This window comes from Mytilus californianus, unplaced genomic scaffold (genome assembly GCF_021869535.1).
Source record: "Mytilus californianus isolate M0D057914Y unplaced genomic scaffold, xbMytCali1.0.p SCAF_14, whole genome shotgun sequence".
Classification (NCBI taxonomy): Eukaryota; Metazoa; Mollusca; class Bivalvia; order Mytilida; family Mytilidae; genus Mytilus; species Mytilus californianus.
This window is the reverse complement of record NW_026262626.1, coordinates 29,342,745-29,356,623: the sequence shown is the minus strand read 5'-3', so window position 1 is coordinate 29,356,623 and position 13,879 is coordinate 29,342,745. Positions and strand designations below refer to the sequence as shown.

The 13,879-nt window shown below is 32.0% G+C and overlaps 2 protein-coding genes across 3 annotated transcripts in view; one reads left to right on the top strand and one right to left on the bottom strand.

The window, feature by feature from the left end:
- Window positions 1-13,879, top strand: part of LOC127724703 (E3 ubiquitin-protein ligase parkin-like) — a 558,693-nt gene that overhangs the window by 46,327 nt on the left and 498,487 nt on the right. The gene's annotated exons all lie outside the window — the stretch shown is intronic.
- Window positions 1-13,879, bottom strand: part of LOC127724657 (MORC family CW-type zinc finger protein 3-like) — a 39,344-nt gene that overhangs the window by 4,053 nt on the left and 21,412 nt on the right. For both annotated transcript variants that reach the window (XM_052231690.1, XM_052231691.1), the window contains exons 11-14: window positions 12,562-12,693; window positions 10,314-10,397; window positions 5,101-5,134; window positions 4,661-4,759 (exon numbers count right to left, since the gene is read on the bottom strand). In XM_052231690.1, the coding sequence (XP_052087650.1) occupies window positions 4,661-4,759; window positions 5,101-5,134; window positions 10,314-10,397; window positions 12,562-12,693 (349 nt within the window). The remainder of the gene's footprint in view (window positions 1-4,660; window positions 4,760-5,100; window positions 5,135-10,313; window positions 10,398-12,561; window positions 12,694-13,879) is intronic.

Below are 13,879 nucleotides of genomic sequence, written 5' to 3'. Positions count from 1 at the left end.
GCAAAAAATTTTGCGGTCGTATAAAAATCAATTGATGTTCAATAGCTGGAAAATCAGAGAAGATGTCTATGCCATTTACAATTGTAAATCGAATAAAATGCTTCGCTGGGGCGCAGCTTGATACGACCGCAGAGGTCGAACCCTGAACAGTTGGGGCAAGTATGGACACAACATTCAAGCTTGATACAGCTCTGAATTTGGATTGTTATTAAATATTTGACACAGCATAGGTTTCTGACACAGAAAGAATGTGGTCTAAGAACTTGAATTTTTTTAATTTACCTATTATGGTCCAATGTCCAAAATCAAAATACATGGTTAGATTCAGCATATCAAAGAACCCCATATATTCAATATTTGTTAAAATCAAACAAAGTTTAATTTTGGACCCCAACTTGGACAAACTTGAAAACTGGGCCCATAATCAAAAATCTAAACACATGTTTAGATTCAGCATATCAAAGAACCCCAAGAATTCAATTTTTGCTAAAATCAAACTAAGTTTAATTTTGGACCCTTTGGACCTTAATGTAGACCAATTTAAAAAATGGGACTTAAAATTAAAAATCTAAATACACGGTTAGATTTGGAATATCAAAAAACCCCAATAATTCAATTTTTGATGAAATCAAACAAAGTTTAATTTTGGACCCTTTTGACCTCAATATGAACCAATTTGATAGCGGGGCCCACAAATAAAAAATCTAAGTTCATGGTTAGATTCAGCATATCAAAGAACACCATATATTCAATTTTTGTTGAAATCAAAAAAAATATAATTTTGGACCCCAACTTGGACCAACTTGAAAACTGGGCCCATAATCAAAAATCTAAACACATGTTTAGATTCAGCATATCAAAGAACCCCAAGAATTCAATTTTTGTTAAAATCAAACTAAGTTTAATTTTGGACCCTTTGGACCTCAATGAAGACCAATTTAAAAAACGGGACCCAAATTAAAAATCTAAAAACACGGTTAGATTTGGCATATCAAAGAACCCCAATAATTCAATTTTCGATGAAATCAAACAAAGTTTAATTTTGGACCCTTTTGACCTCAATATGAACCAATATGATAGCGGGGCCTACAAATAAAAAATCTAAATACATGGTTAGATTCAGCATATCAAAGAACCTCATATATTCAATTTTTGTTGAAATCAAACAAAGTTTAATTTTGGACCCCAATTTGGACCAACTTGAAAACTGGGCCCATAATCAAAAATCTAAATACATGTTTAGATTCAGCATATCAAAGAACCCCATATATTCAATTTTTGTTGAAATCAAACAAAGTTTAAATACTGGAACCTATCTTGGACCAACTTGAAAACTGGGCCCATAATCAAAAATCTAAACACATGTTTAGATTCAGCAAATCAAAGAACCCCAAGAATTCAATTTTTGTTAAAATCAAACTAAGTTTAATTTGGACCCTTTGGACCTCAATGTAGACCAATTTAAAAAAACAGGACCCAAAATTAAAAACCTAAATACACGGTTAGATTTGGAATATCAAAGAACCCCAATAATTCAATTTTAGATGAAATCAAACAAAGTTTAATTTTGGACCCTTTTGACCTCAATATGAACCAATTAGATAACGGGGTCCACAAATAAAAAATCTAAATACATGGTTAGATTCAGCATATCAAAGAACCCCATATATTCAATTTTTGTTGAAATCAAACAAAGTTTAATTTTGGACCCCAATTTGGACCAACTTGAAAACTGGGCCAAAAATCAAAAATCTAAATACATGTTTAGATTCAGCATATCAAAGAACCTCATATATTCAATTTTTGCTAAAATCAAACAAAGTTTAATTTTGGACCCTTTGGACATTAATGTAGACCAATTTGAAAACTGGACCCAAAATTAAAAATCTAAATACACTGTTAGATTCGGCATAACAAATAAATAAATGTGATCAAAGATTTTACAAATCTAATGCGCCATACTGTGCAATTAAAGATTACTTCTTGAAATTTTTCAATATTTGAAATTTGAAAAAAAAATAATATTTGAAGAATAATTCTTTTTAATTTCTGAAATCTGAAATGAGAAAAAATTGGCCCCCCACAATTTCTTTTTATCCCCCCCCCCCTTTTTCCCCCAAAAAAATTCTTTCCCTCAAGATATGGTCATAATCTCAATTCAAATTTCCAATGGAGTTGGCAACCATAATTACCCATTTAAATTTACCATAGTGCTAACTTAATCTATTTTATAATAGAATTAATAAAAATATAGTGTCAAATCTTTCATATGGATTTTTTTGTAAAAAAAAAAGATGAAAACATTTGCAGATATTTTTATTGGTCTTCCTTTATAAATATGCATTTCTTTAAACATAATTTAAAAGCAGTGTAAGGGAAGTAACCAAAACGTTGTATTTGGATTACCTCCCTTACACTGTTTTAGATTATCTTTATTGTTCATTAACCATTACTTTATACATAATTTAAAAGCAGTGTAAGGGAGATAATTTCAATGATGTATTTGATTTATCTCCCTTACACTGCTTTAAATTATGTTTTGTACTAAAGTATTTGTCCATTAACCAGGACAACCTTGTTTTTCCCCCTTTTTTGCCCCTAATTCCTAAACGGTTTGAGCCATAACCCCCCAAAGCAAATCCTAACCATCCCTTTGTGGTATGGAAACTTGTAGTATAATTTCAGAGAGATCCATACACCGTTCCACAGTTATTGTCTGGAAACTAGAAAATGCTCATTTTTGGCCCCTTTTTGGCCCCCAATTCCTTAACTGTTGGTACCATAACCCCCAAAATCAATCCCAACCTTCCTTTTGTGGTATTTAACCTTATGGTCAAATTTCAAAAAGATCCATTAACTTAAACTAAAGTTAGAGTGCGAAAACCAATATGTATTCGGACGACGACGCCGGACGACGACGACGACGACGCCAACGTCATACCAATATACGACCACAAAATTTTTTTGCGGTCGTATAAAAAGGAATTCCCTGAGGAAAATTAAGAAATTGATAGTAGGAGTTTTAGAGAACAAAAAATATGGACAATGACGGATGCCAAACTTTTCAACTGTGAAAGTAATTTTCCTCACAAGGGCCTTGAAGATCTGAATTGATGATTGCTAACATTTCTTTAGGTTATATATGTTGGATGTGAAAAATGATTGTAAGTTCCTTTCTCGAGAGATGACTTAAATCAAATCTGTGTGTACAGACAATTTTGAGGGTGGAATATATTTATTTTTGCTAAATTTGAGATGAAGTATATGTGATTTTTGGTGGTAGCCATGTATAACTTTGAAGACTGATGGGGAGAAGGGTTCCATGTGAACAGCAGTTGAGCATGGATCAGTCGGTCCATTAACCTTGGTTACCGGATGGAGAATGTCAGTCGTAGGGTTGTCAAATATGTAGACCCTTTAGGACTGACAAAAACAGCTGATCTATCAAGACATGTTTATAAATGTGACCCTAAATCAGTTTTCCCTTTATTCTTGAGATGTTACGTACAATGAATTTGAAACCAAAAATGCAGTAAGGCAGAATGCTCTGTACATGTCAGTCATTCTAAATTATTATAGACATGTAAAGAGGTGTATAATAAATAATCATAATCTATAATGGATTCATTATACAGCATACTTATTATAATTTATAGTGGATTCATTATACAGCATACTATTATAATTTATAGTGGATTCATTATACAGCATACTTATTATAATTTATAGTGGATTCATTATACAGCATACTAATTATAATCTATTATGGATTCATTATACAGCATACTTATTATAATCTATTATGGATTCATTATACAGCATACTTATTATAATCTATAGTGGATTCATTATACAGCATACTTATTATAATCTATAGTGGATTCATTATATATACAGCATACTTATTATAATCTATTATGGATTCATTATACAGCATACTTATTATAATCTATAGTGGATTCATTATACAGCATACTAATTATAATCTATTATGGATTCATTATACAACATACTTATTATAATTTTGTTATAATCTAAAGTGGATTCATTATACAGCATACCTATTATAATCTTATTATAATCTATAGTGGATTCATTATACAGCATACTTATTATAATCTATTATGGATTGATACTAATTTTTATAGATAATGTGATTAGAAATGAACAAAGAAATAAGGTGTTCAAGGTCAGATTAACGCGGCCAGACAGACATGTTACCGTAGAATCATTCCATACACCAAATATAGTTGACCTTAAAAAGAAATTACTGCTTATAGTATGAGATATGGACTTGACCACAAAAATTAACCTTGATAACTGATCAATAATATAAGGTCAAGGTCAGGTGTACCCTGTCTGACAGACATGTAACCTTGCAATGATTCCATATACCAAATATAGTTGTCTTATCACTCGTAAAAGGCGGTGAACCATGAAAATTTGGTTAAGGACAATGGACATTTGCCAAACGGGACTTCATAACATGAGGCATCTGTATACAATATATGAAGTATCCAAGTCTTCTTATATATAAAATATAAAGCATCCCTATGTCCTGCATTCTGCAACTTTTGTTGTAGATGAGACAAAAATTATAACTTCTTCTTAAGCCACAAAATATGGTACCCATACCACAAATTAACACTAAAGTAAATACCTCTCCTACAGCAGTTTTCTTTTTCATTTCTTGTTCCTTTCTAGCAAGTTCTTTTTCCTTTGCTGCTAATAACATTTCTCGTGTTCTATTTTGCTCTGCCTGTAAAAACAGCATTATTTTTGTTAGCAAATGCAATTAAATAATTGAATGATACAAAAACACATAAAAAACCTATTTCCATGTACAAAAAAATTATAAAAGAATGGTTAGTTCTTCAATTGCAAGTCATAATATTTCTGGGATGAGTAGAAAATATGCAACTATAAGCATTCAAAAATATGAAGATTTTTTATTTCATGTTCTAAACTGAATATAATTTTTTTGGAGATTAGAAATTTGTTTTGACTTGTTTAAACATTTGAGCAGCCAATCCCCTATCTATGTCTGATTGTATGGTATCTGACAGAAATAAGGATAATTTACTTTACTGTTATACTTACAGCCATAAATTTGATTTTTATTTTCTTTTCTTGCCTGAAATAAAGAAAAATACATTTCATGACGAGAAATAAAACATTTGAAAATCAACAGTGTTATTTTGTGATTCCTGTTTTCCCTTTTATGTTTATAACACTTGATGCAAAAATGAGTTACACTAGCTTTTCAAATTGACCACAAAGACACTTGATGCAAAAATGAGTTACACTAGCTTTTCAAATTGACCACAAAGACACTTGATGCAAAAATGAGTTACACTAGCTTTTCAAATTGACCACAAAGACACTTGATGCAAAAATGAGTTACACTAGCTTTTCAAATTGACCACAAAGACACTTGATGCAAAAATGAGTTACATTAGTTTTTTGCATTTGCATAAAATAAAGAGATTTAACTCTTTTTAGATGGAAGAATTTTCAATGAGTAAGCTCACACATGTCCCAGCACCCAAAGCCGGACTTCAGCTGGCCCATGAACAACAATGTATACTAGTTCAGCGAAATGGACACCATGCTAAACTCTGAAACATGCAAATAACCAAAATTAAAAAACACACAAGACAAACAAAGGCTAGAGGTTCCTGACTTGGGACAGGCGCAAAAATGCGCCAGGGTTAAACATGTTTTGTGAGCATGATTCAAACATAAAAACAGTCGTACTAATTTTATCCCCCAAAGAATCCAAGTTATTCACCAAAGATTATTACTTCAAAATTACCAACCACTCACAAATAACTAGAGGCTCTCAAGAGCCTGTGTCACTCACCTGTATTTACTGATGCTTTGGAAATCATGTAAAATAAGGTTAAAATCATAATTAATAGCATTACTTTAGATATTATAATGATATCTAAGATAATAACAAAAAACTGCAAAATTTTTGTAAAATTACTAACTCAGGGGCAGCAACCCAACAACAGGTTGTCGGATTCTTCTGAAAATTTCAGGGCAGATAAATCTAAATCTGATGAACAGTTTTGCCACCTGTCAGATTTGCTCTGAATGCTTTAGTTTCAGAGATATAAACCAATAAAATGCTTCGCTGGGCGCAGCTTGATACGACCGCAGAGGTCGAACCCTGAACAGTTGGGGCAAGTATGGACACAACATTCAAGCTTGATACAGCTCTGAATTTGGATTGTGATTAAATATTTGACACAGCATAGGTTTCTGATACAGAAAGAATGTGGTCTAAGAACTTCAATTTTTTTAATTTACCTATTATGGTCCAATGTCCAAAATCAAAATACATGGTTAGATTCAGCATATCAAAGAACCCCATATATTCAATTTTTGTTGAAATCAAACAAAGTTTAATATTGGACCCCAACTTGGACAAACTTGAAAACTGGTCCCATAATCAATAAAATGCTTCGCTGGGCGCAGCTTGATACGACCGCAAAGGTCGAACCCTGAACAGTTGGGGCAAGTATGGACACAACATTCAAGCTTGATACAGCTCTGAATTTGGATTGTGATTAAATATTTGACACAGCATAGGTTCTGACACAGAAAGAATGTGGTCTAAGAACTTCAATTTTTTTAATTTACCTATTATGGTCCAATGTCCAAAATCAAAATACATGGTTAGATTCAGCATATCAAAGAACCCCATATATTCAATTTTTGTTGAAATCAAACAAAGTTTAATTTTGGACCCCAACTTGAACAAACTTGAAAACTGGTCCCATAATCAAAAATCTAAACACATGTTTAGATTCAGCATATCAAAGTACCCCAAGAATTCAATTTTTGTTAAAATCAAACTAAGTTTAATTTTGGACCTTTTGGACCTTAATGTAGACCAATTTAAAAAACGGGACCCAAAATTAAAAATCTAAAAACACGGTTAGATTTGGCATATCAAAGAACCCCAATAATTCAATTTTTGATGAAATCAAACAAAGTTTAATTTTGGACACTTAAGACCTCAATATGAACCAATTTGATAGCGGGCCCACAAAATAAAAAATCTAAATACATGGTAAGATTCAGCATATCAAAGAACCCCATATATTCAATTTTTGTTGAAATCAAACAAAGTTTAATTTTGGACCCCAATTTGGACCAACTTGAAAACTGGGCCAAAAATCTAAAATCTAAATACATGTTTAGATTCAGCATATCAAAGAACCCCATATATTCAATTTTTGTTGAAATCAAACAAAGTTTAATTTTGGACCCCAACTTGGACCAACTTGAAAACTGGTCCCATAATAAAAAATCTAAACACATGTTTAGATTCAGCATATCAAAGAACCCCAAAAATTCAATTTTTGTTAAAATCAAACTAAGTTTAATTTTGGACCCTTTGGACCTTAATGTAGACCAATTTAAAAAACGGGACCCAAAATTAAAAATCTAAATACACGGTTAGATTTGGCATATCAAAGAACCCCAATAATTCAATTTTTGATGAAATCAAACAAAGTTTAATTTTGGACCCTTTTGACCTCAATATGAACCAATTTGATAGCGGGCCCACAAAATAAAAAATCTAAATACATGGTAAGATTCAGCATATCAAAGAACCCCATATATTAATTTTTTGTTGAAATCAAACAAAGTTTAATTTTGGACCCCAATTTGGACCAACTTGAAAACTGGGCCAAAAATCTAAAATCTAAATACATGTTTAGATTCAGCATATCAAAGAACCCCATATATTCAATTTTTGTTGAAATCAAACAAAGTTTAATTTTGGACCCCAACTTGGACCAACTTGAAAACTGGGCCCATAATCAAAAATCTAAACACATGTTTAGATTCAGCATATCAAAGAACCCCAAGAATTCAATTTTTGTTAAAATCAAACTAAGTTTAATTTTGGACCCTTTGGACCTTAATGTAGACCAATTTAAAAACGGGACCCAAAATTAAAAATCTAAATACACGGTTAGATTTGGCATATCAAAGAACCCCAATATTCAATTTTTGATGAAATCAAACAAAGTTTAATTTTGGACCCTTTTGACCTCAATATGAACCAATTTGATAGCGGGTCCACAAATAAAAAATCTAAATACATGGTTAGATTCAGCATATCAAAGAACCCAAAGAATTCAATTTTTGATGAAATCAAACAAAGTTTAATTTTGGACCCTTTTGACCTCAATGTGGACAAAGTTGATAATGGGGCCCAAAAATCAAAAATCTAAATACATGGTTAGATTCAGCATATCAAAGAATCCCATATATTCAATTTTTGTTGAAATCAAACAAAGTTTAATTTTGGACCCCGATTTGGACCAACTTGAAAACTGGGCCCATAATCAAAAATCTAAATACATGTTTAGATTCAGCATATCAAAGTACCCTAAAAATTCAATTTTTGTTAAAATCAAACTAAGTTTAATTTTGGACCCTTTGGACCTTAATGTAGACCAATTTGAAAACGGAACCAAAAATTAAGAATCTAAATACACGGTTAGATTCGGCATATCAAAGAACCCCAATAATTCAATTTTTGATGAAATCAAACAAAGTTAAATTTTGGACCCTTTGGACCTCAATGTGGACCAATTTAAAAATGGGGCCCAAAATCCAAAAACTTAATACACGGTTAGATTCAGCATATTAAAGAACCCCAAGAATTCAAGAATAAAACCCCATTGAAATTGATCAAGTCTTTTTTTGTTAGAAATAAGCAATTTATACGAAGTATCTTCTTTTGCACAATACTGTGCAATTGAATATTTCTTGCTATTGCGCAATACTGTACAATTGACAATTTCTTGCTATTGCGCAATATTGTGCTATTGGATATTTCTTGCTATTGCGCAATACTGTGCAATTGAAGATTTCTTGCTATTGCGCAATACTGTGCAATTGAAGATTTCTTGCTATTGTGCAATACTGTGCAATTGAAAATTTCTTGCTATTGCACAATACTTATTATATAATAATTTACACATCCTGTTTGGTGTGTATCTCCTACCATATCATTATTATTTGCTTTTAAATATTAATCAGAAATAACCAACTTAAAATGGAAAATTTTAAAAGAAAAATAAAAGGAAAAAAAAAAACAAAAACAAAAACAAAAAATCCCCCCTCCCAAATTTTTTGAACCCCCTTATGATTCATCACCCCAAACTCAATACCAGCCTTCCTTTTGTGGTATGGTACCTTGCAGTACAATTTCAGAGAGATCCATACACTTGAACACAAGTTATTGTCTGGAAACTAGAAAAATGCTTATTTTTGGCCCCTTTTTGGCCCCCAATTCCTAAACTTTTCGGGCAATTACCCCCAAACTCAATTCCAGCTTTCCCTTTGTGATATGGAACCTTGTAGTACAATTTCAGAAATATCCAAATACTTACACACAAGTTATTGTCATGAAACTAGAAAAATGCTTGTTTTTTGCCCCTTTTTTGGCCCCTAATTCCTAAAATTTTGAGGCAATTACCCCCAAAATCAATTACAGCCTTCCCTTTGTGATATGGAACCTTGTGGTACAATGTCAGAGAGATCCATACACTTACACACAAGTTATTGTCTGGAAGTTACAAAAATGCTTATTTTTTGCCCCTTTTTGGCCCCTAATTCCTTAACTGTTGGTACCATAACCCCCAAAATCAATCCCAACCTTCCTTTCGTGGTATTGAACCTTATGGTAAAATTGGAGATCCATTCACTTAAACTAAAGTTAGAGTGCGAAAACCAATGTGTCTTCGGACGACGCCGGACGACGCCAGACGACGACGACGACGACGACGACGACGACGCCAACGTCATACCAATATACGACCAAAAAATTTTTAATTTTTGCGGTCGTATAAAAACTGCAAAATTTCCTTAAAATTACCAATTCAGGGGCAGCAACCCAGCAACAGGTTGTCAGATTTGTCTGAAAATTTCAGTGCAGATAGATCTTGACCTGATAATCAGTTTTACCCTCTTTCAGATTTACTCTAAATGCTTTGGTTTCAGAGATATAAGCCAAAATCTACATTTTACCCCTATGTTCTATTTTTAGCCATGGCCGCCATCTTGGTTGGTTGGCGGGGTCATCGGACACATTTTTTAAACTAGATACCCTAATGATGATTGTGGCCAAGTTTGGTTAAATTTGGCCCAGTGGTTTCAGAGGAGAAGATTTTTGTAAAAAGCTAACGACGACGACGACGACGACAGGCCAGGTGAGCTAAAAATTCAAGAGAAATAGTACCACCTATGTCAAAATCAAGAAACTTTACAGTGTTATAACTTACTGTTGTTTTTTAAATGTTTTCTTGTAAGTAGCTCCTGACAGTGCTTCATCCTCATCTTCAGGCTCTTCAGGAATTGCACATCGACTAAAATACAAAACAAAAATTATAGATTATTCTCAGTATAGATTTGTTGCATTCTCATTTATCTGAAAATTTCATAAATTCAATAAATTAAATGGAACTATTTGACTGACCTCATAAAAACATTTTATCCAAATAATGAATTAAATTGAAATCATGATTGATATTTTCATGTTGAAGCAGGGTAGGTGATGTTTGTTTGTTTTGTTTGTTTCTCAACCATTGTCAGACTTTCTTGATAACCTTTTTGGACTATTTCATTATACAATACTTCCAGGAAGGCAATCAATTGCTTGGAGAACAACTTTTAACAGACCTTTAATATAATGTTATCCAAAGGCAGCCATACAAAGTTGTGATTTCTATGTGTCATCATTGGGTGAGTTATGTTTAAATTTCATAAATAAACTGTTGACACAGAGATATGTCTCGCCTGTCGGCATAAAATTCAGAAAAAGACAGCAACATTGCTAATTAATTTAAAGTTGCTAGACCATGAATAGTGGGCAGCCAGGGCAGGGCCTCGAAATGGTTGACAAACTGAGATGTACAGACAGCAATGTAACTTTATAGAAATTATCATTGATCTATCACAAGTAGTTCCTATCAATCTAACTAAAGCAGAAAACTCAACATGCTTAACATTGAAAATTGGTAATTAATTCAATGACCAAGGGGGCAGGGTCTCAAAATAGTTGTTAAACTGATATGAAGTGATAGTAATTAATGCAACTTTATAGAAAATATCATTGACCTATCACAAGTAGTTCCTATCAAACTAACTTCAGCAGAAAACTTAACATTTAAAATTGCTAATTAATTTAAAGTCACTGGACCATGACCTCAAAATAGTCGTCAAACTGATATGTACTGATAGTAATGCAACTTCATTCAAAATATTATTGATCTTTAGTTCCTATCAATCTAACTTTAAGCAGAAAACTTAGCAATTGTTGACGCCATCAACGACAACAACATTGTCGCCATAAAAGCAATACCTATGTCTCGCATTCAGCGACTTTCGTTGCAGGCGAGACAAAAAATAAGAAGATGTGGTATGATTGCCAACTTTTCATCAGAGACCAAATGATGTAAAACAATTATAGGTCAACATAAGACCATCAACCATGAGATAAACATAAACCCATACTGCATAGTAAGCTATAAACATTTTATGAGATTTTTAACTCATAGCCTGTACTAAATTTATAATGTTATTTCCTTTGTCTTATCCAACTTTGAAAAAGATTTTATTTCATGCTAAGATTACTCATAATTGTCTTTTAAGCTAATCTTGTTTGTTTGGAAAATCATGGCAATATGAATATCTTCCTATTTCAAGTTACCATACCAAATATGAACTCATTGTTGAAGCTTCAAGGTGACCTTTAGTTGTTAACATTCTTGTACTTTGGACTTGAGTAAATAGTTTAACTCACTGGAAATCAAACCACATCTTCATATTTTTATTTAAATATATCTAAAAATTAATATTGCTTGTCTTCACAATGATTATTGTCCTTGCAAAAAAACAGTTTGACAAATAGACAGAGACAGATAGGTACATACTAGCATATCCATAAATTCAACAGTGGAGGTTAATAAACATGCATATTAATATGAATATTCCAATTAAATTTATACTGACATACAATATTTTCAAAATCAGATTTTACTAAAAAAAAATATTTTAAATCATCCAAGTTGTTAGGCTTTAATTTCAAAATTTGGGACTGAGAATAGGATGAATGACTAGATGTACAACAAGCAATCTCACAACCAATTTCAGAATGACAATATGTTTAACACTAAGATATGCTTTGTACTTGATTGACACAGTCAGCCAAATTTCAACATTTATAAGAAAACAATTGGTTGAGATGTCAATGCATATGATTTGATATTACTGCTAACAGCAGATTGCTGGTGGAGAACAAGTTAGTACATTTTTTTTGGTTTTGGTTTTGATCTGGCCGGAATAAAACTGTTAAAACTCCAAGACTTGCACACAAGCACTCTGCCACAAGTCCACTAGGGAGGTTGCATATAATTAATAATATAACATAAACTATATATAAGTAGGGATAACAAATAATTCTCTTCTCTGAAATTTGTGTCAGAGCAAATTGTAATATAATTTCATGTTAAATTAAAAATTTACACATACTTGAATTGTGCATCTGCATTCATATGACAGAACCATTTATCTGGGAGATCCTCAGATGTCATTCCTGTTGTCAATCTTCTCCACCGCAAACAATTATCACACTGAGCCCAGGTCCAATCAGGAACTGTTTGTCTGTAAAATATTGTCATCAAATATTTTTATGCTTTTTATTTGTTAAAAGGTGTATCCACAAAATACTTTTAAAAAGGTCTTAGAGTATAGACATTTTTAGGGCAAATTCAATATTTGGGACTGAAAATGGATGAACTGTCCATGTATGGTTGACAAATAAAGTTCTCTTTAAATTTTTTGTTCATTAATTTATGTTGAACCTTTTATAGAATGAAAAGCTGTAGCTGGGTTCCCGTTAAAGCAAATAATGCATCCTTCAAAACAATTTTCTGACTGGATGCACCATTTTATAAAACTGTGTGTCTAAGCATGTTAAAAAATTGCAATTTTTACTGAAATAACATAGTCAAAGTTTTCTTAGGTCACCAAAAAAAAAAAACCCAACATTTAAAGTTTAACCTAAAAAATTACTTTAGTGTCTCATTAAAAACAGTCTGCATTCAATTTCAAATCAAATATGCAAGGCGTAATACAACCAAAACAATAACCTCACTAGTGGTTGTATGAAAAAATAGCACATAAACAATAAAATTCATAAGGGGTTCCACAGAACCCTGTGTCTCACCTGCAATTACTGCTGTCGGTGTAAAAGTGTAATGTTTTACTTAAAAAGTGAGTCCATTTATCAGTAAAATACAGAGTTTTTAAAAAAATTCAAACTTTTTCTTTAGATGCTATTTCTTGGTCTTGAAGATTAGCTTCAGTCCAAGTAAAAGTTTCATAACAATTCATGAAGGTTTACAAACTTATCATGTCAAAAAAATGTAATCCAAGACTGTCTGTAAATGTTAACTGTAAAAAACTAAGTCCATCTTTCAGAAAAATACTGAAAATGAAAAAAATATATTTTCAAAAGTTTGCTTCAGACATTATATCTCTTAATCATAAAAAAGCTTCTGCCAAACTTTCATAAAATTCTACATGTGTGGAGGTTTGATAAAGTAGTTGATGTGTAACAAACTTTAACCCTAGACTGTATCTACTTGTTAACTGTAAAAAAAAAAAAAAAACGAAGTCCATTCATCAGTAAAATACAGAAAACTGAAAATAAATATAGTCAAAATTTTGCTCTGGATACTGTAGTTTGGTCATTGACAAGCTTCTGTCCAAGTTTCATAAAATTCCATGAAGGTTTGACAAAGTTATTGATGACTGAAAAACTTTAACCTCAGACTAAATCTGAATG